The sequence below is a fragment of the Benincasa hispida genome, chromosome 3, assembly GCF_027475165.1.
Source record: "Benincasa hispida cultivar pf3 chromosome 3, pf3_genome.v1.1, whole genome shotgun sequence".
Taxonomy (NCBI): Eukaryota; Viridiplantae; Streptophyta; class Magnoliopsida; order Cucurbitales; family Cucurbitaceae; genus Benincasa; species Benincasa hispida.
Window position 1 is genome coordinate 46,643,730 of NC_143480.1, and position 24,690 is coordinate 46,668,419.

At 34.1% G+C, this 24,690-nt stretch overlaps 1 protein-coding gene across 1 annotated transcript in view; it reads left to right on the forward strand.

Annotated features, from left to right (window-relative positions):
* Positions 1 to 24,690, forward strand: part of LOC150037309 (uncharacterized) — a 45,708-nt gene that overhangs the window by 18,119 nt on the left and 2,899 nt on the right. The window contains exons 4-6 of the mRNA XM_090311958.1: positions 19,847 to 20,139; positions 20,182 to 20,239; positions 20,288 to 20,448. Of these exons, the coding sequence (XP_090168084.1) occupies positions 19,847 to 20,139; positions 20,182 to 20,239; positions 20,288 to 20,448 (512 nt within the window). The remainder of the gene's footprint in view (positions 1 to 19,846; positions 20,140 to 20,181; positions 20,240 to 20,287; positions 20,449 to 24,690) is intronic.

Sequence of the window (24,690 nt, forward strand, 5' to 3'; positions counted from 1 at the left end):
ATTAGAAAAAAAATCTAACACTTTCTCAAAATTATAAGGATCAAATTTTGTATAATTCTATTGAAAAAAAAAATTGTCACAACTTTCGAGGTTGTTTTGATTTTTTTCTTTCTTTCTTTTTTTTTTTTTTATGGAAATGGATGGTAATCATAAATTGTCTACATATGTTTTCTTCGCTTTAAATTTTACATTATCTTTCACTTTTTGTGTGTTTTATCTTTTCTTTATTATAACCGAGCGAAGTCATAATGTATATCATTTCATCTATTAATACATTCGACATTTTTCTATTTTTCTATTTTTTTTCTCTATATAAAGCCAAAATATATCCAATAAACTAACATTTATTAACATTAACACACAAACCAATAAACTAACATCCAAGGTCATCTTCAGTAGCTTAAACATGTATATAGAGACATACAAGTAAATCATGTTTAAGTCATAACCTAAATGATCTGTAGTAGATGGATAAGGTTTGGTACTTTATCTTGGTCACACTACGTATACGACCCACTTTGTAGATGTTATAATAGTTGTAAAGTGCTACAAATGATCTGATCCTGCTTTTATGTAGAGATATGTGAACTGAAAGGAGTTTGTATAAGACCGAACTACGACATGAATAATCTCACTATATAACACCATTAATAATATAGACTTCCATTTCACCAGGATGACCATAGGTGATATGACCTGAATCCTAAGTAAGTTGTGAACTCCTGCCTATGAAAGCGGTCCTTTAATTTGTATGGGTGAGTGTGGTCAAATTGCTGACTCAATAAGCCTATTATTTTGGGGATTCGTCTAATTATTGAGTTGGAAACACAGCTACACAAGACGAAATTTACTTCTTTCTTATTGTTGGGATAAGTAGATAAATTGCTCCCTTAAAGGCTAATATGGGACTTGAACAATATGGCGTCATACCCTCTCTTGGCCCAAGAAGGGTTTGGTTATAGTTGCACTATGACTTATTGTTCATTAGAGAGATCAATAATATTTAAGTAGTTAGATGTAACTACAGGGGCAAAATGGTAATTTTGGCTCAATTGTACTTACGTCAATTTGTGAAGTCATCGCATTGTTGACTGGTTATATTCAATGGACATAGAAATATATATGTAGGGCGAAGAGTGCAACTGTCGATCTTTAGTAGAGTGATCGACAGTTATTGGTTGTTGAATAATTTAATTAAAAGAGTTTAATTAATTAATCAAATACCATTAATGCTTCAATCTACAAGTTCATAAGGTCACCTCTGTAGCTCAACTGAGATTATGAGAATTAATTTTGAATTAAGTTAAATTATTCAAATTAATTATATATGGTATAATTAATTTAAATTAATTATATTTGATAATTAACATAATGCATTTGATACATTATAGTATAAAGTTTATTTTGAGAGGAATTAAGTATTTGAATATGATTCAAATATTAATTATTTGGATAGGATTCATATAATTAAATTTAATATAAATGTGATTTATATTAAATGTCGTGCATTAGAGAAATAAAACTATAGGTTATATTGTATTCGATACAATATAAAAACTATAAGTTATGTGTTATATTTGATATAACATATAGTTCTATATTGTTCGGAGCTAAGTAGGTGTCGTTAGTTCTACCTAACCTGAAACAAACAATATTTGTAAAGCTCGAACAACAACCTAAACTAACTTGTAGTTAAAGTGGAAGTAAGAGGTCGATCCATAGGGAAAAGTTTAGAGAGGAGAATTTCATTCAAAATGAAATTGATTTGAAAGTTAAGTCTGATTAGAGAGGAAGAAGAAACTTACGTGTTGTAATTTCTAGTCCTTTACGTGGCTTCATTAGATCCACTCGTGGCAACACCAATCTTCTCAGTTTTGGATCAATTCACTTTTTGAGGATTTCTTCATGGATATTTACATCCTCAACCAATTCTTTTTCACTATTAATTATTTTTCGTTTTCGAGGATTTTTATCTTTAGAACCCACGCTTCTGGTGTGTTCTAGACTCATTAGTGACAACTTGTTATGTTGGGATATCAATTTTTTATGGAACATTTGCAGCTGATATATGTACGTTAGTTACTTTCTTTGTATCTATAAATATATCTAGTAATTGATTTGCTATATTTTGCAATTGAATTATTTTCTGAACTTCAAGTTCACATTGATCTGTACGGGATCTAAATGAGACAATCATGATGCATTCCATGTAATTTCTTTTTCCAATTTCTTAATTCCTCCCTCTGATGTTATAAAAATTGTCTCATTAAAATGACAATATATCACCCGGCAGGGGATCAAGATATTTAATAATTGATGGGGAATCATATCCAATATATATTCCTAACCTCCTTTGAGGACCGATCTTAGTGCGTTGTGGTGGAGCAATTGGAACATATACTACATACCCAAAATTTCTCAAATGGGAAATATTTTGCTCATGACCATAAGCTAATTGTAATGGCGAGTACTTGATAAGCTATTGGCCTAATGCGTACAAGTGATGCAGCATGCAAAATAGCATGTCTCCACATAGATGAAGGAAACTTAGCTCTCATAAGTAATGGTCTTGCAATTAATTGCAAACATTTTATAAATGATTCTGCTAAACCATTTTTGTATGAACATGAGCTATATGATGTTCAACATTTATTCCAATTGACATACAATATTTATCAAAAGCTTGGGATGTAAATCTACCAGCATTATCAAGACGAATTGTTTTAATTGTATAATTAGAAAATTGTGCTCTTAACTTAATTATTTGAGCAAGTAATCTTGCAAATGCAAGATTTCAACTTGATAATAAGCACACGTGTGACCATCTACTGGATGCATCTATTAATATCATAAAATACCTAAATGGTCCACTTGGTGGGTTAATAGGTCCGTTCACATATATCACCATGAATCATTCTAAAAATGTAGGTGATTCAGTCCCCACTTTAACTAGTGATGGTCTAATTATTAATTTTCCTTGAGAGCAAGCATCACATGATAATTTATTAGATTGAAGAATCTTCTGGTTCTTCAATGTGTGTCTATTTGAATTCTCAATAATTCTCCTCATCATTATAGAACTTGGATGACCTAATCGGTTATGCCAAATTGTAAATATGTATGGATTCACGAACTTCAGATTCATTGTTGCATATGTTTCAATTACTCGTATATAAGTATAATACAATCCAGAACATAAAGCAGACAATTTTTCCAATATACGTTTTTCATTTGAGACAGTAGAGATAATATATAGATATATATTCCACATTATTATTACTTTCAGTCTCAATATGATAATCATTGCAACGTATATCTTTAAAACTTAGAAGATTTCTCTTTGATTGACTAGAGGATAATGCATTGTCAATTGTAAATTTTGTTCATCTAGGCAAGATAATATTTTCTTTTCCAAAACCTTTGATTAAGTTTGCAGAACCTAATATCATATTTACTTTTGCTTTCAGCATTGTCAATTTGGAAAAGTATTTTTTATTTGTAAGTATTGTGTGCGTAGTTGTACTGTGTGCCAGACATAGATTTTCTTTGCTCATTTTTAAAACATTTAACATATGAAAAGGATTCATGTTTCTTCAGCGATGGAAGCAATAGGAACTCGTGCTGATAACGTGATGTGAAATTGAGGAGCACAATAGATATGGAGAAAATATAATAATAAATAAAATAAAATAATAAATAGTCATAAAATAATAAAATATAACTAAACTTATAAATAACTAAATTAAAAACAACTAAAATTATAATTTTATGGAAATAGGAATAAAAGAAATAGAAAATATGATTTTATGGAAATAGGAAATATATGAAACTTTCTTTTTATTCTTACCAATGTACATAATTTTAAGATCCACCAAATGTCAAACAAAGTGATAAGTAGGACGTGAACTTACATGAATACCAAGCATAAATTATTACAAAGTAAATAGACAACACGAAAAATGAGATGATTTTTAGAACACTAAGAATTCAAAAATGAGACATGACTCACCTAAAATTTAATACAAAAGATATAGCAAAAAAATAGTAGCAGTTATAAACCTCCAACAATCTAATAAAATTAAAACAAAAACGTCAACTTTAGTATTGGCTCTTTCATTTTCAATCTCTCTTCTGGTATTATTGACAATTCGTCCAATCTAGAAAATCTTTGTCGTTTTTGAACTTACGAGACCTTCCATTAAAGTGGTATGCTTTAACTTGTGGATCTTGTTTAAAATTATTATATCTCGGTAACATAACATATTTGGTATTTGAAAGTAAATTTGAAAAAGAAGTAAATCTAAGAAATAAATATTTAGAAACATGAAGATTTTATTGAAAGAAATATATATAATATAAATGAATATGCCAATGAGATCTTATTGACCGCAAGTTTGGCATATTCATTAGGGGTGTACATAGTCCGGATTGGACCGGGTTGGAAGATTTTTGTGGACCAACCCAAAAATTCGGGTTGGCTAATAATGAACCTATTAGTTCTTTTCTAGAGGGTCAACCCAACCCAAAATTTTCGAGTTGGGCCGGGTTGGGTCACTGGTTCTTTCTTTTTTTTTCTTTTAATTTGACTGTTTTTCCGTTACTTATATATATATATATATATTCGGGTCGGGTCGGGCCGACCCGACCCTGAACTTGGGTAACCTTGACCCAACCCAAATTTAATATTTTTTTTAACATTTTTAACCCAACCCAATCCAAAATAAAATCTAACCCAACCCAACCCAACCCTGGGTTGGGTAGTCCGGGTTGGTCGGATTACTGAGTTTTTTGAACACCCCTAATATTCATTCACAAAACCCCACACGTGAAAATGGCATGCATTGCTATTTTTTTTATGGTTTTCTTTCTTCTTTTTTGCTATTTTTTTTAAATCAAAATCTAAAATGTATTATTCAGTTCAATTTCCCATCAAAGTAAGCTAGTCATACAGTTAACCCATTGATCTTCTATATTCTTCTACATGTATCGCTCAGAAATTAAGGCTTTGTTTGTTGATAACTATTTAACTTTTTGTTTTTTATTTTTAAAAGTACACTATAATAAATTAGGTTATTCCCAACGATTTTGTTATGATGCCACAAAAACCATCGAAAAAACCCATTTCTCCTGACGGTTTTTTGACATAAGGAAAAATGAGTTTTCTCGACAGTAGTTTAAATGGCGTAGGGAAAAACAAGTATTTTCGACGATATTTTTAGACCGCCGGCATAAAGAATGGTGGAAAAAAATTGTAGATTTCTCCTGACGATATAGTCTAGGCGTCGGGAGAAATTAACATATCCTAATGGTGGAGGAGAGCCGGTGGTAGTTCTTTTTTAAAATATATTATTTTTGAAGGCTACCCCAATGGTAGTTTACACTACCGTCGGGAGAACCTGTCACACCCCTCCCTAGATTACCTTCTTAATCCGAGAAGGAATGTGAAGACAATAATTGTCAACCCTCTTATGACAATTACTGTCCAACATACTCCTGAAAGTTGTATCCTTAGCACTTGTTAAACCTGATTAGCAGTTTATAACTTTCTATAACTTACATACAGTTTTACAATAGCTTAAAACATATAATTTATTGTTAAACAGAGATATTAATATCAACATGTATAACAGTCTTAGAATACAATACAATTCCACTCTATTTCCTCTCCCCTGACATGGACATAAACTCAATAGCAGGACAAGATGAGCCACCTAAACTTCCACTCTCTGTGGATTTGAAAAGTGACTGACTGGCAGAGCTGCTAGGCCTTGGGACGTCGACTGCTATCTGGAGATTAAAACATTTTAAAAGAGTGAGTTGTGAAGCCTAGTGAGTGACTATCATAGGTAAAACCATACTTTAAATCATAAATAACATAAACATGATTATCCAAGAAACATTTATAAAATCATAATCAGGGTTTAGAAAATGAAATTGAAATCGTAAAATACATTATGTGGAACCCTGAAATAAAACTCATTAGCATCATTTCTGGAAACTCCACTAATCCACTATTTAGATATGTGGGAGAGCTTTTTTGCTCAATTTCTAATAACCTTAGTTGAGAGAGAGCCTTTTTGCTCGATCTTATCAACGCCGATAACATAGTGATATGTGCACGCAGAGCTAAATTGGGTCCTAATCACTATACCATTCCTTCAGTATCAAGGATCCCTAACATCACTGAAATCTGGGTACCTTACCATATTTTTAGTACCATCATTGGAGTAAGGTTTGTACAAGGCATAAACATTTAAATGCATAAAGCATAAATTGGTTATGTACTAAAATAATCAAACTTTATGGTTTCAAAGTAATGCATGATGTCTTGTAAAACATGGCGTACGCTTATAAAATTGCCTTAAATTTTTATCATGTGATACAACATAGTATAGGCTTAATGTAACACAATGCTAAACTCATAAAGAACTTCATCATTTAGAAACATGGATCACGCGATCTACATTTATTTCTAAGTCATGCGTTGGAGAAAAACCATGGTATAAAACTTCATATAAAATGCCTATGCGTTAAGAGTACATAATAATTGCATTGGAAAACATTTATAAAAATTTGTCACTCACAGGCTTGGGCTACTCCCTCATAGCCGATAGGCTCCTATAGGTGTTTTTCCTATGAGATTAAGGAATACTTTTGGTTAACGCCACTAACTCCATTTTCGAGCTTAACATAAATAATAAAGCTTAACATTAAACTTAGGGTAACTGCCACACTCATCAATGCATCGCATATCCTAACACATCCCATACTTAACCAAAATTTTACCTCGCAATTGGCTTGTAGGTGATATGCGACCACAAGTTGCTCACTTATGCATTAAGACACTCTTTTACGCTCATGCTCCCGTGCTCGCCAATGGCCAACTGGAGCTTCCAATTGCTTGCTTATTCCTTGTAAGCAGCTGTCTGCTTATTCAATTACTAAATTTCAGACTTCAACTTTCTCGCATGAATAACTTAAATTCCAAACATCAATTTGAGAACTTTTCTTCTACAAACTTATTCATGAACATCTTAGCTTTCTTATCTCAAAATTTGGGCTCCTGACTCCTTCTAACGAGCCCAGAATTCGTCAATCTTCTTACCTTGTTCGATCCCATCCAAAAGCTTGAAACACATAGTAAATTCTTCAAGTTTCAACCTAAATTCATGAGAATTTATTCTCAGCAACTTAAGTTATTCTTCAATCTCAATGAAGTTTCATGTTAGTTGAACTCTTCTCCTTTAATACAAATGAAATGGCCAAACTGATTTTCTTTCAGCCTCCTTTATATTCTTCGGAGTGCATGGTTATTATGCATGCTTAAAGTGACAGCTAGCCCACTAAGTATGATTAGGGCATATAAACATTTCAACTGTCCTACTAAGCTTGGTGGTTAAGTTGAAATCTTCTATCTCTTCACCAACGCCTAGGTTATTAAACCATCGCATGGGCATCCCCCTCTTTTGGTCAACGCGTCCCAACCTTTGCATCCTGCCTTCATGGTTTATGCCCATGTGTTAACGCATGCTATTCAACAACAATTCTATGCAGGTTATGGGTTAGCAGGAGCTTTCCCCTTACCACCCTTATTCTTTTTCCACTTTCTAGTGCTGGAGAAAAAAGGTGCAGAATTAGTTCCAGAGGTCGAACCTTTATGCAACTTTTTAGATGATGAAACAATATTTGCTTCATCCTTATTCTCCTTGCTTTTAAACAAGGATTGAAAAGTCTGCAACTTGTTGAGTAGAGTTGTAAGGTTGTAGTCAATTTTGTTCAGAACAACATTGCTACAAAAGTGAAGGAAGCTATCTGGCAATGATTCCAGAATTATGCTAACCTAGCTGGCCTCATCAATGCTAGACTCATTCATCTCAGCCACATTGAAGTGGATCATCATATTGAGAACATGTGCCCTAACAGATGAAGCCTCTTGCATCCATGAGTTGAAGATGTATTTTAGAGCGTCGTGCCTAAGCTGTGCAGACGGATGTCTAAACATTCCCCTCAGGGACTCCATGATCTCTCGTGCAGTGACCATGAGCTCATGCTTCTTGGCCAAAACTTCATTAAGGCTGGCAAAGATGTACGCTCGAGCCTTCTTGTTCGCCCGTGTCCATCACTCGTATGCTTCCTGAACATTTTGAGGAGCAGTAGGAGTTAGAATAGGAGGACACTTCTCCGTGAGGACGAGTATAAGATCATACTAAAATCGTGTTTATTGTATTTTTTCAACTAGCGTAGTTTTAGCCAGTTAGTTTATTCGTGACAAGCAAACTTAAGGTCTCAATAGCCATAATTAAATTGCTGAAAAATGAACAAACTTAATTAAGTCTACTTGCATTAAACTACTTTTAGGAAACCAATCAAGTTTTATCAAAATAGTCTAGTGTACACTAAGTTACTTATATTTTTTAATGATGCTTCAGTGAGGCAGGACAAAAGTCACTGTAGGATTATCAAATGCCTCTTCACTGAAATGAGACATTCTTAACCATTAGATAGAAATAACTTCTTGTGACTGAATCTAATAGTCACCATTGTTCGGTCCAGAACTTGTTAACATCCTTAACAATTCTGTGTAAATGTAACCCCTCATTTTAGGTCCTAGAGTCCCGCCTTAATGAGCCAGCCTTAGGGAAAAGTCAATTAGGACAAGAGACTAAAACAACCCTATCCATTTATGGAGATCAAATAAAGAGTTATGCAAAACTACCATCCTTTAGGAGGACACCCACGATGCCACGAGGCGATGCATAAAACTTTATCCAACCTAATGAGAGAGACCAAGGGATATGTTGTCACATGTCCCGCTCCCACTTACTATGAACACTCTCTCCATTCACCTTGGTATTGACCTACTTAAATGCCACCCGTAGGGGGACACCCATGGTGCCTCGAGGCCAAGGATGGATCTCACAATGTGAACATTTAGGGAGAAATGTGTAGAGGTTAAAGTGAAGTATCATATACTCCATTTTTCTCCCATTGAATGTTCTACCTAGAGTTCATTAACTTAGAAAATCCGGCTACTGATTTTATCTAAGTGATTTGTTTAATTTTCTCGAAAACAATACTTTCTTTTGATGATTAAACAACTTTGATTCAAGTCTAATTAAACTCTTTAACAGACTTTCATCAAATTTGCATGCATGTAACAAATCTATCTAATTCACCTTTCCAGGTAGGTTCCCAGGTAAAGGTGCGACGTTTCAATCGACTTAAGTACCCCAGCCTAACCAAAACCAATCATAGAAAAAAGGTCCCTTATAGATACATTTGTTACATATTTAATCTTTTATTAGGAATCAATTTAATCCTATTAAACCAATTTAAAATATTAAACTTAGATTTCTAATCTTACTAGAAACATGATCTTAGGTCTATTTCAATCAAATTTTAAAACACTTTTAAAAATTGATTAAAGCCTAAGGTTTGCATGCAACTCATATCATTAATTATAACACTTATAAGAAATGGAACAATTAAAACCAATTAACATAACAAGCTAGACATATATAACTTTTATATAAGTAAGTAATGAATTAAACTATAGCATACATTCCATACAAATATTCAACCTTATATTATAACATTTATAATATAAATGATGCATGGATATGCTATAATGCATGCATACATATATTATAACTCTTATATTATATGATGCATGAGCATGCTTTATATAATTTAAATCATGCATACTAATATATTATAACATTTATAATATAAAATGATGCATGAAAATAAATACATAACCTATGGTGAGTTTTAAAACTATATGACATACACTATAGCATATAAAATAAGCATACATCATATGCATATTTAAATTAAAGTTGATGGACCAGGATAGTTAATCTCAAAATAAAACAAAAAATAAAAGGCTAAACTATTCCAAAGTTGGGTCCACCGGTTTGGAACAAGTGAACCGGATCTTGAACTGCTTTGAAGCCTTGCAACTTGATCGTGTAGCAAATCTCTTGATCATCGAGCAACGAGCATCGAGTATAAACGATCATGTAAATTCTATCACGTAGCTTTTGACTATGCGATGAGCATGAAAGTCCATGTGATCGTGCAACGTGCATCGAGTAGCGTATACCATGCGTTCGTGTAGCTAAAGATTATATGATGAGCATGATAGTCTACACGATCGAGTAGCGTGCGCCGAGTATCTTATACTTAATGATCGTTTAACTACTGACTATGCGATGAACATGATAGTCTACACGATCATTTAGCATGCATGCCTTGCATCGAGTATCATATACCACGCTATCGTCTACCCATCGAGTGCCTTACGCGATCATGCAGCCAACGTAACACGATCGTGTATACAACTCTACGACAACTCTACACAATCGTGTAGCATTAGCTACGCGATCATTTAGCAGATGATACACGACCGTGCAGAAAACTCTACACGAATTCATAGCAAAAACTAAACGATCATTTAGCTCTCCTACACGATGCGATCACTGTTTTGTCTTCTCCATCAAAATGCATTGCAACCTTCACTTATAAAGCTTCACGAACGACTCAAAACTAAAACGAATATAGACTCGATTGCAAGTTTAATGCCCAAAAATGCAAGGGCCTTTATAAATTAACTTTTGTAATGTAAACAGAAAGCCAAAACAGAGATTAATACCCTGAAACATCCATCAACAACGATCCACATTCATTCAACAATTAAACGCAATGCAAAACTTAAAACCCACCAAAAACTGTAAACGATTTCAATATAGAAAATGGAATTTAGAATCAGAACTACAACCTGACCCTGATACCAATTGAAGGAACTCGTTTACAAAGAAATCCATGAGCGGAAGCGGATCGTCCAAATTCCATTTCGATTGAAAACACATATTTACAGTAAACATATAGTTTATGCATTCTAAAAATTACAACATGCATTTTAAAGAACAAAAAAGAGTTCAAGCGATTATATCTCTAAAGAATACTTCTTCTCATACAACCCTCGAACAGTCACAAACTCTTCAAACAACAACAAGAACTTGAAGACCCTCTTCAAAAAAATCAAGAACAAAAAATGAGACACAACCATTTAGTTTCCTCAATATACTTGGGGTGAGAACCTAGGAGTTGTGGGCTCTGACTATTTTGGTTAGGAGAGAGTTTTAGAGAGTTTAGAGAAGGAAGACGAATGAGAAAGAAACACTATCGTATAACAAAGAAGCCTCAATCGTTTAGTTCAAAGCTTCTATCATATAGACTTTGTAAAATTCGTGTAGATTTTGTTATGGAAAAATAAAATTATATTTTATTTATCCCATTTGCCACAAAAACCACTTAACCACCCAATAAGGTGTTTAGAGAGAAAAAGAGATTAATTATCCAAAATAATAAATAATATAAAAAAAAATATGATAACCAACTTATCATATTATATTTATAACATATAGTTTTAAGATTGCATCATATACAATATAAACTATAGTTATTTTCTCTATTTTATGACATTTAATATAAATCATATTTATATTAAATTCAACAACTATGAATCTTATTATAGAAAATATATTTGAATCACATTCAAATATTTATTCCTCCAACTAAACAATAATGTATCAAATACATTATGTCAATTATATCATATAAAATTGAATCAATTTAATTATATCATATACAATTAAATTTCTTCTTATTAATTTGAACAATTCAAATTAACCCAAAAACTGATTCTCGACTAAATCCTTTTGAGCTGCCAAGGGGACCTTATGAACCTGTAATTTGAAGCTCCAGCGGTACGTGAATAATTAATTAAGCTTTTTAATTACATTATCCACCATCCGTTAACTGTCGAGCACTCCACTAAAGACCAACAGCTCCACTCTTCGTACTATAGATATATTTCTTTGTCAATTGGATATAACCAATCAACAGTAGGATGACCCTTCATAAATTACTCGTAAGTATAGCTGGGCCAACCCCCGTAGTTACATCTAACTCTTTAAGTACCACTAATCCCTCTAATGAACAATAGATTATAGTCCCACTATGACTAAACCCCTCTTGGGCCAGGAGAGGGTGTGGTGCCACATTGTTCAAGACCCATAATCAGCCTTTAAGGGAGCAATTTATCTACTTACTCCTGCTTCGAGGAAGGAGTGAATTCCATCTTGTGTAGCTAAGTTCTCAGCTCCCCAATAAGACGAGTCCCCAAAATGGTAGGTAGGCTTGTTGAGTAGATGATCTGGCCATTCTCACCTATACAAATCAAAGGACCACCTTCATAGGCAGGAGTTCACAACTCACTCAGGATTAAGGTCATGTTACCTATGGTCATCCTAGTGAAATGAAAGTCTCTATTATGAACGGTGTTATATAATGAGACTAAACATTTCGTTGTCTGGTCTTATACAAACTCCTTTGTATAGAATATCCCCGCTTGCATGTTTAGTACATGAATGATCAGGATCAGATCATTTGTAGCACTTTACAACATTTGTAACATCTACAAAGAGGGTCACACTCGTAGTGTCACCAGGATAAGGTACCCAGCCTTATCCATCTACTACAGACCATTTAGGTTATCACTTAAATATGATCCACCTGTATGTCATCACATACATGTTTAGGTTACAACGATAACCTTGGATGTTAGTTTAATGGTTTGTGGTTAATGCAACTAAAATATCACATATTTCATAGACAAAGTGAATAAAATATCATATATTATAAATCACTTACAAGTTTGTTCATATAAGGTTTACAAACTATAGAACCATACGAGATTTAGGGCATCAACCCCAACAATGGTAACAACATAAATGTATATTTGTGTAAAGTATAATTAGTGTATGGTATATTGAGTTTGTTATTGTTCTTAAATTGGTTTGTTTCAATATGTAAATAGGGGGAGGGAGATTGCATGAAGTTCATTTAAATTTGTTAATGATCTTATGTTGGGTTCAAATTGGTATTGGGGTAATTGCAAAGTTATATTTATCTATAAGTTGGGTTTTAAGTTCTATACTGATGTTGAGATTATTATATGGTATGTTGAGCTTGAGATTAAAATGTGTAAATATGGGTTGATTTCTTGCAATTTGTTAATGTTCTTATGTTGAAGTTTATTGTTTTATGTTGAGTTTGAGATTAACTTTGAGATGAGAATATACTCTATTAAGTTTGAGCTTAAAGTGGGTGGGGGAGGGGAAGATGACATGAAGTTCATTTATATTTGTTAATGTTTTTATGTTGAGTTTAAAGTTGGTATAGGGGTAATGTAAAATCATATTAAGTTTAATTTGAGTTTTAAGTTCTATATTGAGTTGGAGATTGAAATATGTAAATATGAGTTAGTTTGCTTTGATTTATTAATGTTCTTAAGTTGAGTCTTAAGTTTTATATTCATTTTGAGATTGGTATATGGTATATTGAGCATTAAAACTATTTAACTTTGTATTATGTAGGTATCTAGAGATTTATGTTGAAAATGTATCTTCTAATGAGCTAAATTAGGTTGTAAAATTGTATTTTATAGGTACTTTGTGGATATTATGTAATGTTATTTCGGGTTAAAATTTTTGATTATTATGTTATATTTAAGACCAATCTTATTAGTAGTTGCTTATTTGACAAATTTTTAAGATTCAAACATATTTTGTGGATATTATTTAATGTTGTAGACTTCTAATTAATTTTATCAATTTCTATTTTAGTTTATTGATATCTGTTAGATTCAAACTGGTATGATATTTGTAAAAAAAAAATAATAGTTACTAAATAAATAAATAAAAAAAAAGATATTTCTGATGCCTAAATATATAAACCTGACGGTACAGGTGTTGGAAAAAAGTGTAATTTCATGAATTTTTTTACCCTTTTCCCGATGCTAAAGTAGGTCATTGTTGGCAAAGGTAACTTCTCTAAACGCTAAAAGGAACTTTTTCCGACGTTAAAATAATCATTCTCGAAGGTCAAATCGTCAATTGAGCGTTGGGATAAGTAACCATCTCCCAATGCTAAAAGGAATTGTCGGCAGAAGCTTACTTATCTCAACGGTGAAAAATAATTTTTACCATCAAGAGAAATACCTTTTGTTGACGGTTCTTTTTAGCATCAGCAAAAATCCTCCATCCTTGTCCCGTCGCAAATCTTTTTCTCTCGAAAACGAGGCTTTTTTTGGGTCGGAGAAGGTTTTTCCGACGAGACTTTCTCAACGATAATGCCGACAATCAAAATGCCGTCGGGAAAGGATTTCTTGATGATTTTTTTAGTTTTCCCAACAGTTTTGTCTGTTAGGAGAAGCTGAATTTCTTGTAGTGGTAAGTATATTTCCTTTTACTTCCCGCTAATAATTTGCATCATTCTTAAATACAATAGTTGAATTTTTAACTAAATTTCAAAAACAAAATAAAATTCGTCTTAGCCAAAATTTTGAAAACATTAGTAAAAGGTAGATATAACAAATCAAGAAATTTAGAAGTGGAATGAGTGTTTACAAGCTAAAATTTCAAAAACAAAAACTCAAGAATCAAATGGTAATCACATGTGGCCTCAATTGTATATAAATTTAGCTCAATTATTAAGGCTCTGTTTGATAACCATTTCATTTTTTATTTTTTGCTTTTTGAAAATTAAGCTTATTTCCTGCTTATTTCTTACATTGATTTACACTTTCTTAGTTATAATATTGAATTCTTAGCCAAATTTAAAAAATAAAAACAAGTATTTCAAAACCTACTTTTTTTAGTTTTCAAAATGTGGCTTGGTTTTTTAAACTATTAGTAAAAAGTAGATAACAAATGAAGAAATTTGGAGGTAGAAATAATGTTTATAGACTTAATTTTCAAAAACAAAAACTAAAAATTAAATGATTATTAAATAGACCGTTACATGATACATAAATAGTAAGAAATTTGATTAAGACACTTAAACATTATTAGTTTTAGTGAGTTAGTTTAATATGCTAGTGTTCACCTATACAATTGAAGAAGACCTATCTAATTTTTTAAATCATAAAAAAGAATATCTAGAATCGTAAAATAAATAATCCACCCGTGGAATATATACATATCTATATCTATATAGATATAGATATAGATATATACATACATATATATATTTTAACCAGTTGAATTTTGGTCAGATTGACAACTTACAAATCATAATATTTAGTAAAGTTTCTATTAAAATTGTGTATATGAAACATGACTAATTACATAACCATATAATTTTCTCCTTAAAATATAGAAAAAAAGTATTAATTTTGATGATATAGCTCAAATAAGTACACTTCAACTAATTAAGATATTTAAAGTCATAGTTTTGAATTTCTCTGTCTCACATATGGTTGATCTAAGAAAAAGGTTAAAAGGAAACATAGAAAGAATCCTAAATAATTAATAATTGTATCAATTATCAAAACACCCACTTTAATAATTGGATTAATTTAGGCCCTCCAATAGAATCCTATTTCAAAACTGTTAAATAATAATTTTTAAATGTTCATTAAATTTCTTTAGATACAAGAATTAACGTGATATTAGAGAGAACGAATTGGAATCAAATTAAATAAACAATATCAGCTTTTTATTAATATGAATAGATAGAATTACGTCATACGTGTTCTTTTGGCTACTTTGATAGAATTTTGGGTGAAGAATAATTTTGTTTGGCTATTTTTATTAATTTAAAAAAAAAATCAAGCAAAATAATTATAATTACAAAAAAGTGTAATTATTCACTTATTAAAGATTTAAATTGATTGAATCATTAGTAACCAAAATTTCAAACCATTTCAAAATTGGGCAAACATTTTACAATCTGGACCTCTTCCTTTTAACCATCATAATCTAACATTAAACGAACATCACTCCATAAATTATTATGACATATATTAATTACCATCTCAAATTATCACTCTCAATTATTGACTAAAGAAAAATTCAACCTCATTTTATTGTCCATCCTTCAAAATTCATTGTTTAATCATTTTGTAGGCATCAGAGTAGAGATTCCCCACGTTGTAGGTTGAATTCCCCACGATGAATTACTCTTCGTTTATTTTTTTTTAGAAAAATATCAATTAAATGATTTTTTAAGAAAATTTTTAAATTTTTAGTTTTTCTGTTATGAATCTTTATTTTAATTGTTAAATGTTTATGAACCCTTCTTTAAATGCTCATGAAAAATTCTTAAGCATTTTAAATGAAACGAAATAAAATTTTATATTAACTATCCATGCACCAGAGTTAAGAAATGTAGACAGATATGACGTTAATCAATAACGGGGCGATTGGGACATGACTTGATTATTATAGTCTCAAATTATTATAGTTGGGTTATAAAATAGTTTCTGTTTGGGTATAAATTATTTTAGTTTGAGTTGTAATAGTATGTGTTTAAGGTATAAACTATTTTAGTTTGAAAGAGAAATAGTAAACACTAGCAAAAATTTATAAAATGATGAATGCAAAATGTAAAAATTATAGTAAATAGTAAATACTGTAGCAAATGGGGTTTCAAAGATAGTGTTGTCTATAACTAATTGGGAGTTTGAAATAATATTTATTGTACAAAGAGGTGGTTATTATAGTTTTAGGATAATCTTGACTCCAAATGTCCCTTAAAGGGACGTTTGGGGGTAGGTCTGGAATCTTAGACCTGGAAATGTTAAGTCTGGGTTTAAACAGTGCATGTTTTTGAAGTTTGGGTTTAAAAAGCTTGTGTTTGGAGTGCAGGTTTAAGTAACTTGGGAACGAGGTGTAGATTTATAAATATTTAGTTTGTGAAATATTTTCTTGTATTTAATCACCAGTTAGATTTTAGATTAGTTTACATTTGTCATCTTAATTGTTTTAATATAGTTAAGTTTACAATAAACTAAAAAATTTAGAAGAATATTTTTTTAAAAAAATTAGAAAAGAGATTTTGACTAAAATTATAATTTTATTTCATATATTGTTTTAATAATTTGATATTTTAATCTTACTAGATTTTGAAATAAAATTTCATAGACTTTTGTCATTTTAACTAATTTGAAAATGATCAATTTTCTTTTTTTTACCATAATATACTGACTTAAAATTGAAATAAACTAGTATTTTAATATTACATTCAATGATTGAAAAACTATATTTTTTTCTTATCAAATTACATTTGAGGAATAAAAAATTATAAATTTAAGTTTTAGTTTTTATTTGGTCGCTAAGTTGTTTTAAACATTTTAAATCTTTACGTTTAAAAAATAATTCTTAAGTCTTTGAGCTAGTTAATTGAGAAACCAAAAAAAAAAATTAAAATGTTATTAAATTAAATTAGAGTTTTTAAATATATATAGTTCTACACGTATAACCTAAATAAATATAACTATATAATTGCAGTCTATTGGCGTGTTTGGAATGACTTAGAAAAAAAATTCAAAAATTCATTTTTAATTAAACACTTTTGATAAAAACTCATTAAAATAATAATAAAAAAAAAAACCATACATGTATTGCAATTCTTTCTTAAAAGTGTCTTTATATACAAATTTGTCTAGTTTGTTATATACTGAGAATATTTTTATTAATGTTTTTCAAGGTTGATTGGTGGCCGGAATTTTGCCCGGGGGTTGTCAAAGGTTGATAATGTTGGGGTTGATGCCCTAAATCTCGTAGGATCCTATAGTTTGTAATTGTATTGTACAAACATTTTATTTACATAATAAAATATGTGATGTTTTATTTCAAAATTAGTTATATTAACCACAAACCAATAAACCGACATCCAAGATTATTTTATAGCTTAAACATGTAGGTAGAGACACAAGTGAATCAATATTTAACTGATAACCAAAATGGTTTGTAGTAGATGGATAAGGCTGGATACCTTATCTTGGTGACATTACGAGTATGATCCGCTTTATAGATGTTATAATTTTTATAAAGTGCTATAAGTGATATGATCCTGAGCATTCATGTAGAGACATGTGAGTGGAAATATTTTATACAAAGGAGTTTGTATGAGACCGAACCACGAAATGACTAGTCCCATTATATAACGCCGTTCATAATGGAGACTTATATTTCACCAGGATGACCATAGGTAACAAGATCTGAATCCTAAGTGAGTTGTGAACTCATGTCTTTAAAGGTGGTCCTTTAGTTTGTATGAGTGAGAGTAGCCAGATCGCCGACTCAACAAGCCTACCATTTTGGAGATTCGTCTGATTGGGGAGCTAGGAACACAACTACATAAGAAAGAATTCACTCCTTCCCCAATGTTAAGGTAACTTGATAAATTGCTCCCTTAAGGCTGATTTCGGTGCTTGGACAATATGGTGTCACATCCACTCCTGGCTCGAGAAAGGTTTGGTCATAATTGGATTATAATTTATTGTTCATTAGAGGGATCAATGGTACTTAAGAAGTTAGATGTAACTACAGGGGCAAAACGATAATTTTGGCCCAGCTGTACTTACGAGCAATTTGCAAAGGATCATTGTACTGTTGACTGGTTATATCCAATGGACACAGAAATATATCTGTAGTGCAATGAGGGATGGATGAATAAGCAAGCAACGGAAGAAATCAGAATCAATAAGCACACTAGGTACATTTAATTTGAGTTTTAAAAGCATGCAAAACCAAATTTCCAAAAGAGGGTTTCATGAAACATATACCTTTGAAGAATTCCTCCAAATTCAAGCTGCTCCTCACGATTTCTCAGCTCTAAACCTTTAGTGAACCACCAAGAGATCTTCGCTAATATTCTTAGCCTTGAATTTAAGTGGTGGAACTCAAGATTGAAGTGAATCTGTGAAGGATTTGGTGTGGGTTTGAGATAGGAAAAAATATTTCTGCAGAAAATCACTATTTTCAGCAGTCCATTTTTTTTTCAATCAGCTCAAATTGGATATTCTTTATATCTCTTCTATATAGCTTATCCATGTAGCCACTTGAAGAATACAGCTGAAGCCACTTTATTTGAACCTAGAAGTGGGCTAGGTGTTGACATTTTGATAATACACATCAAACATCCAAAGAAATTGGATTTTCCACTAAGTCCAGTTTCTTTATTTAATTCAGTTTACAATTAAATTGAATTAAAAATCAATTTTCAAAATTTATTCAATTTAAATAATTAATTAACCAAATTCAATTAAGAGAACAACCTTTTTCCTATCCCTCAATCGGGTAGGTGTGAATTTCATGTTGCACCCTATGTCCCCAACTACCTACCTGGTCTTACCCCTAAAATGGGAGGTTTATTGAGCCGGCGCTGTTGAGTCAACCCTCATCTATGCAAATTTAAGGATAATCCCAAATAAACAGGAGTTAATAGTTAGCTCAGGATTAAAATCGAGTTACCTAGGTCATCTAAGCGAAATAGTTAGCCTTAAACAGTAAACAACGTTATAAAGTAAGAGTGACTTATTTCTTAGTCTGACCTTATGCAAACTTATTGCATAAGACACCCTCACTCCTCATGTTAATACATGAATGTATCAGGATCACTTCATTTATAGCATGATAACACTTGAAATGTGCTATCATCTTCCACTTAACTCAGGGTTGTTTAGCTACTTAATTTGGTTTAATTGATTATTTTGTAGGACTCAAGTGTAGAGGTAGTCAAATTAAACGTTCGAGATTAAAAGGCGAAAAAATGACGAAGTTAGGAGCTAAATCAATCAAATGACGAAGTAAGAATTTTGTTGCACTACCGAGTGTCGCAACGCTCTAATTAAGCTTGAGTCTAATGTTAGCTTGATGCTATGGGACAAATTGCTCGGTCACAGGGTAGCGTCGCAACGCTGGCCTGAGTCATTGCATCTTTATTGAAGAAGTATAGTGTCCAACATCGTATCGCAACCCCATACCACCCTCAGACTAATGGGCAGACAGAGGTGTCAAATAGGGAAGTAAAGATAATTTTGAAAAAGGTGGTCAACCCAGGAAGAAAGGATTGGAGCCTCCGACTTGATGACACTGTATGGGCCTACAGGATAGCTTTCAAAACTCCTATTGAGATGTCTTCTTACTGGATGGTTTATGGTAAGGGTTGCCATCTTCCAGTTGAAATCCAGCACAAGGCTTATTGGGCAATCAGGAAGTGCAACTGGGACTTAGAAGCAGCTGGGGAGGCCAGACTTTTACAGCTTCATGAGTTAGAACAGCTGAGGTTAGAATAATGTTTTGATAATTCTTTGATTTATAAGAAAAGAGCAAAGAACCTTCATGACAAGATGCTTGCACTCAAGGAGTTTCAAGTAGGACAAAAGGTACTTCTTTATAACTCTCGATTGAAATTTATGCCTGGTAAACTCTAGTCCAAGTGGATTGAACCCTTTGGTATTTCTCATGTTTATCCTTATGGTGCAGTAGACATTGTTAATCTTGAGGCAGGAAAGGTTATTAAGGTCAATGGGCACAGGTTAAAGGTCTTCCATGATGGCGACTGTAAACCCCGTACTCCATTTTTCCTACATAAGTGAGTAGTGTGCATGTTAAGTAAAGACTAAGGATATGTTAAAGTAAAGTTGTGAAAGGAAGTAAAGAAAGTAGGAATATGGAGGAAGAAAATTTTAAGTGTTGGGAAAACCTAGTCTTGGGTGAGTTTTAGAAAGTTTAACAAGTGAAAAATTGGCTAAGTATAGAAGCCAAGAGAAGGCATGCGTTGGTGTTGGGAAGCATTGACGCATGAGGCATTGTGTGTAATAACCAAGACTTGTAAAGGTTGAGTGAGGCTAAGTGTTGAAGCCAAGAACAAACTATGCGTTGGGACTAAGGATGAACGCATGAGTTCAAGGATCTTGCATGATGCATTGACAAGGCATCCGGCAGTAAGGGGCTCGCAAGGTTAGTGAGCATGCGGGCAAGGCATGTTGGGCATTGGCGCAAGGCTAGGCACTGAGCCTAGCGCACACGTGCAAGGGATGCGTTGAGGCTTGTGTGATCGTGCAGCGAGGAAAAGCCATCGCACAATGAGTACGAGCTAAGTGCGAGCGAAGAAGCACTCGGTTGCGCGCGAGCAAGGCGCTGGCCGTTGAGGCATTGCGTGAGAGTGATCGCATAGGGCATATGGGCTGCACGATAGGTGCTAGCGATAGGCAGTAGATGATAGGCGTCAAACGCTAGACGATTGGGTATGTGATGTGCGCAAGGCTAGACGATGAGTGCAAGGCGTTGAGCGATGAGGTTTAGCATGCGCATTGACCAATGTACGACGATGAGCGCTAGGCAATGAATACTCGATGCATGCTAGAGCTATGCGATGGATCGAGGAAATATGTGATAAGGTAGGTGTTTGTGCTGGAAGGTTGTGCAATTGTTTAGAAGCGTTGGCAATCTTTACGCAAGGTACATGAGGCATATGATGTGATGCTCGGTGGTTGAGCATTGAGGAAGACTTAACGCTTGGTTGATGATATGTTAAGACTAGATATGCGTGGGCTAGGACATGCGTTGCTTAGGAGTATGCGACTAAATGAGGGATGCGGTAGCCTCAAGGTGAGCTGTGTGTTGGCCAAGTTGGGCGATGCATTGTGTGAAGGAGGCATGTGACCATGTGGTTGCAAGCGTTGGCTTGAATGCTGACCCTTGCGTTGATGATCAAGAGCAAAGGATCAAGATAGTGACTGATTAGCTGAGCCAGCTGTCATGCTTAGGTTTGTTATTATCTCTTTAAGGATGAGGTGGCAACTTGACATTTAGGGGTTAGTATGCAGCTACAAGTATAAAAGGGAAACTTGGATTTGAAGAGAGGGTTTGAGCAATTTACTCATGCAAATGGAGTGATACTAGAGCCATCCAAACCTTGAGTGTGTCTAGTTGTTGAGGTTGAATTTCTAGAAGGGAAATCCAGAGGAGTCAGGCTAGAGATTGAAGAATCTAGCTGAAGGTCGAGCTCTTGGGTAAGTTTGGGCCAGTTTTGATGATTTGAGAATTTCGACCAAACCACGAGGAATTCTAAGCTGAAATTTTAAGGTAAGCTTGCTAAGACATTTTAGAGCAAGTTTGTAGAAGGAAATGGCTTGAGAAAAGGCTTGAAAAATTAGTTATTAAAATTGAAATTTGAGTCTGGAATCTTGGAAAAGCAAGCAGCTGCTTGGGTTGAACAAACAAGCAGCTTGAAAGGCCAGGCGATGATGCTAAATGCACGCATTGATGGTTAAGCTGCGTGCAAGGGATGAGTTGGTGCAAGGACGCAGTGAGATGCGTTGGACCATGCAACGCGTGTGATGACTAAAATTAGGTGGAACGCAATATGCGATGCATGTCTTAGGTTGTGCGTTTATACTCATGTGTCGGTGGTCATGCGTTGGAATGAAATGTATGCATTGCTCTCATATGCAATGACCATGCATTCCTGTCATAAGTTTTCTTGCACTCACGCCAAGTATAACGCGAATGCAAGTTTCTCGGGTTATCCGAGGTCGAACTCAGGGACTTGTAGCTAAATGTATGTGGTGATGTGTTTGGGGCGGATAAATAAAAGAATGATGGGGGTTTTAAGCTACAAACTACTCCTACTCCTAACTAACAGATTAAGTGGTGAGAATATGATTGAGAGGTAGAGGCACGACAACTGTTGACGCGTAGTAAATGCATGGAAAAATAGATAAAATGTGAGGATGTCTTCATCGCAACCCTAAGCTTGACTGCAAGGGCAACCCCAGCCAACGCAAGCTATGATATCATGCTACACACACTTGTGCCTAATTCTAGAACGCATGCGATGTATATGCGATAGTGCTGAGAAGCCTATTTCTAAGCCTCCATAACCCGCTCACGTGCTCTCACACATAAGCGTGATGACCACATACCACCGTATCCTACTTCTGGACGCATGCAATATCCTATCCGTAGGGTGCATACGCTGTGTAATATAAAACAAAGCTTATCTCTAAGTTCCCCATTCTTGCTTATGCATTCCAATCCGCTCTTTCGAGTCTTAGATTTGGTTTTTAGACTACTCTCCTAAGTATGCCTAAATGATGAATGATGCGCTCATAAGACAAGGTAATCGCATAAACCTGGCTGGCATAAGATTATTCCTATCTATAGTGAACATTTGCTTACATTGCTTAACGCGACTAACCACTTACCCTCCCAGGTAGTTAGTTGTTGTTGATTTTACTCATAGACAAATATTGCGTCTGCTTATAGACAAGCGTTGCTATAGCTTCATACTAAGCAAATAAGGTTTTCTCACAACACTCACTCAACGCACACCTCCCGGTGGTTTGCTACATGCTTCATATTCCTATGCCGCATGATTAATTATGCGATACTCTAACAGTCTCACTAAGTGATGCAATAAAAGTTAAGGATGCTAAGTAAATGAAGATGGAGATGGAGTCGAAGGAAAATAGAGAAATGCATTGATCACAAAATGTATTAATTCTTTAAGCCAAAATGTAATATAATAGAATATAAGGAAAGAAGAGAAATGGAAGGACCAGCTAGAAGCAAAGTCTTGCTTCTCGCAGATGTGTGTCAAGGCTGCCGGTGGCGCCATGGATGGCCGGTAGAGCAGACTCTCTCGAGCTCTAACTCTGACAAAGGCTCCGGTCGTCACACAGAATGGATGAAGGAGATGAAGAACTCTTAAGCTTTCTTCTCATGCTTTCGTCTGGATCACAAGGATCCGCCCTAAGGCGAGCCTCAGGCGAAAAACCTTGGATAAATTGAAATTCTGCTCAACGGCTTCTATTTATAGAGCTGGATCGCCGAAAGCATTAATGGACTTGCTTTGATTCTGACACTCACGGCGCGATGGTCCTTTTTTGAATCTCTGCTGCTAACGGCGTGGTAGGTGAAATGTCAACATCATCTTTTGATTCTCCCGAGGTATGCGTTCATGCTTCCATTCCATCAACCTTGCATTCATCCTTCTATTATGGTTATCATCATGTAGCCGCAATCTCCTTGCAATGACCGCATTCACTTGATGGCCGCAACTTCTCAACAATGACCGCATTCGTTTGACGACCGCAACTTCTATGTGATGGACATATGCGTTGATGGCTACAACATCCATGTGTCGAACGTATGCGTTCGCCTTTGCGATGGAAAAATTCTCCACATGCGGTCGTCTTTGCGATAGCCCGGCTTCCGTGTATGCGTCCGCTTCCTGCGTTAGCTACAAAGATAAACAATTGAACGCATAATAGTGGGTTAGCCAAGATTCTTAATGCCGAACGACGCAAACTCATTTTCTCATGAATTCCTAATATATTCGCCGCATATTTCATTTAACAATCCTCATAATAATTCTAAATAAAAGGCCTAAGATGACGTGCATTTCTGCCCGTCATTAGCATGCTAATGTCGTAAGCTCGAGTGGTGTGTGAGCGTTGGACTATGCAAGTAAGCACACAAAGTGTTAGGAGCAAGGATACGCTGGAGCATGAGGCGCACGACTGGACGAACACATGGGCATGTGTTGATGTGCCATAAGATGGGCACATGGGCAATATGATTGGTGCAAAGGTTGCTATGCAATGGGCTGAAGGCGTGGGCTGGAAACATGAACGCATAGGAAGCTTAAATGCCTAAGGCAAGGCAATGACGCAAGCAATGGACGCATGGTGAAGAAGTTACTGCCTAGTCAAGTTAAGGCCTAAGAATTTGGTTAAGTGTTCAACACATAGTGAGCTTAGCGTTGAAAGGTAAGGCTGCTCACTAAGACAAAGTAAGCTAGTTATGGAATGTTAGTCCCAAAAAGGGG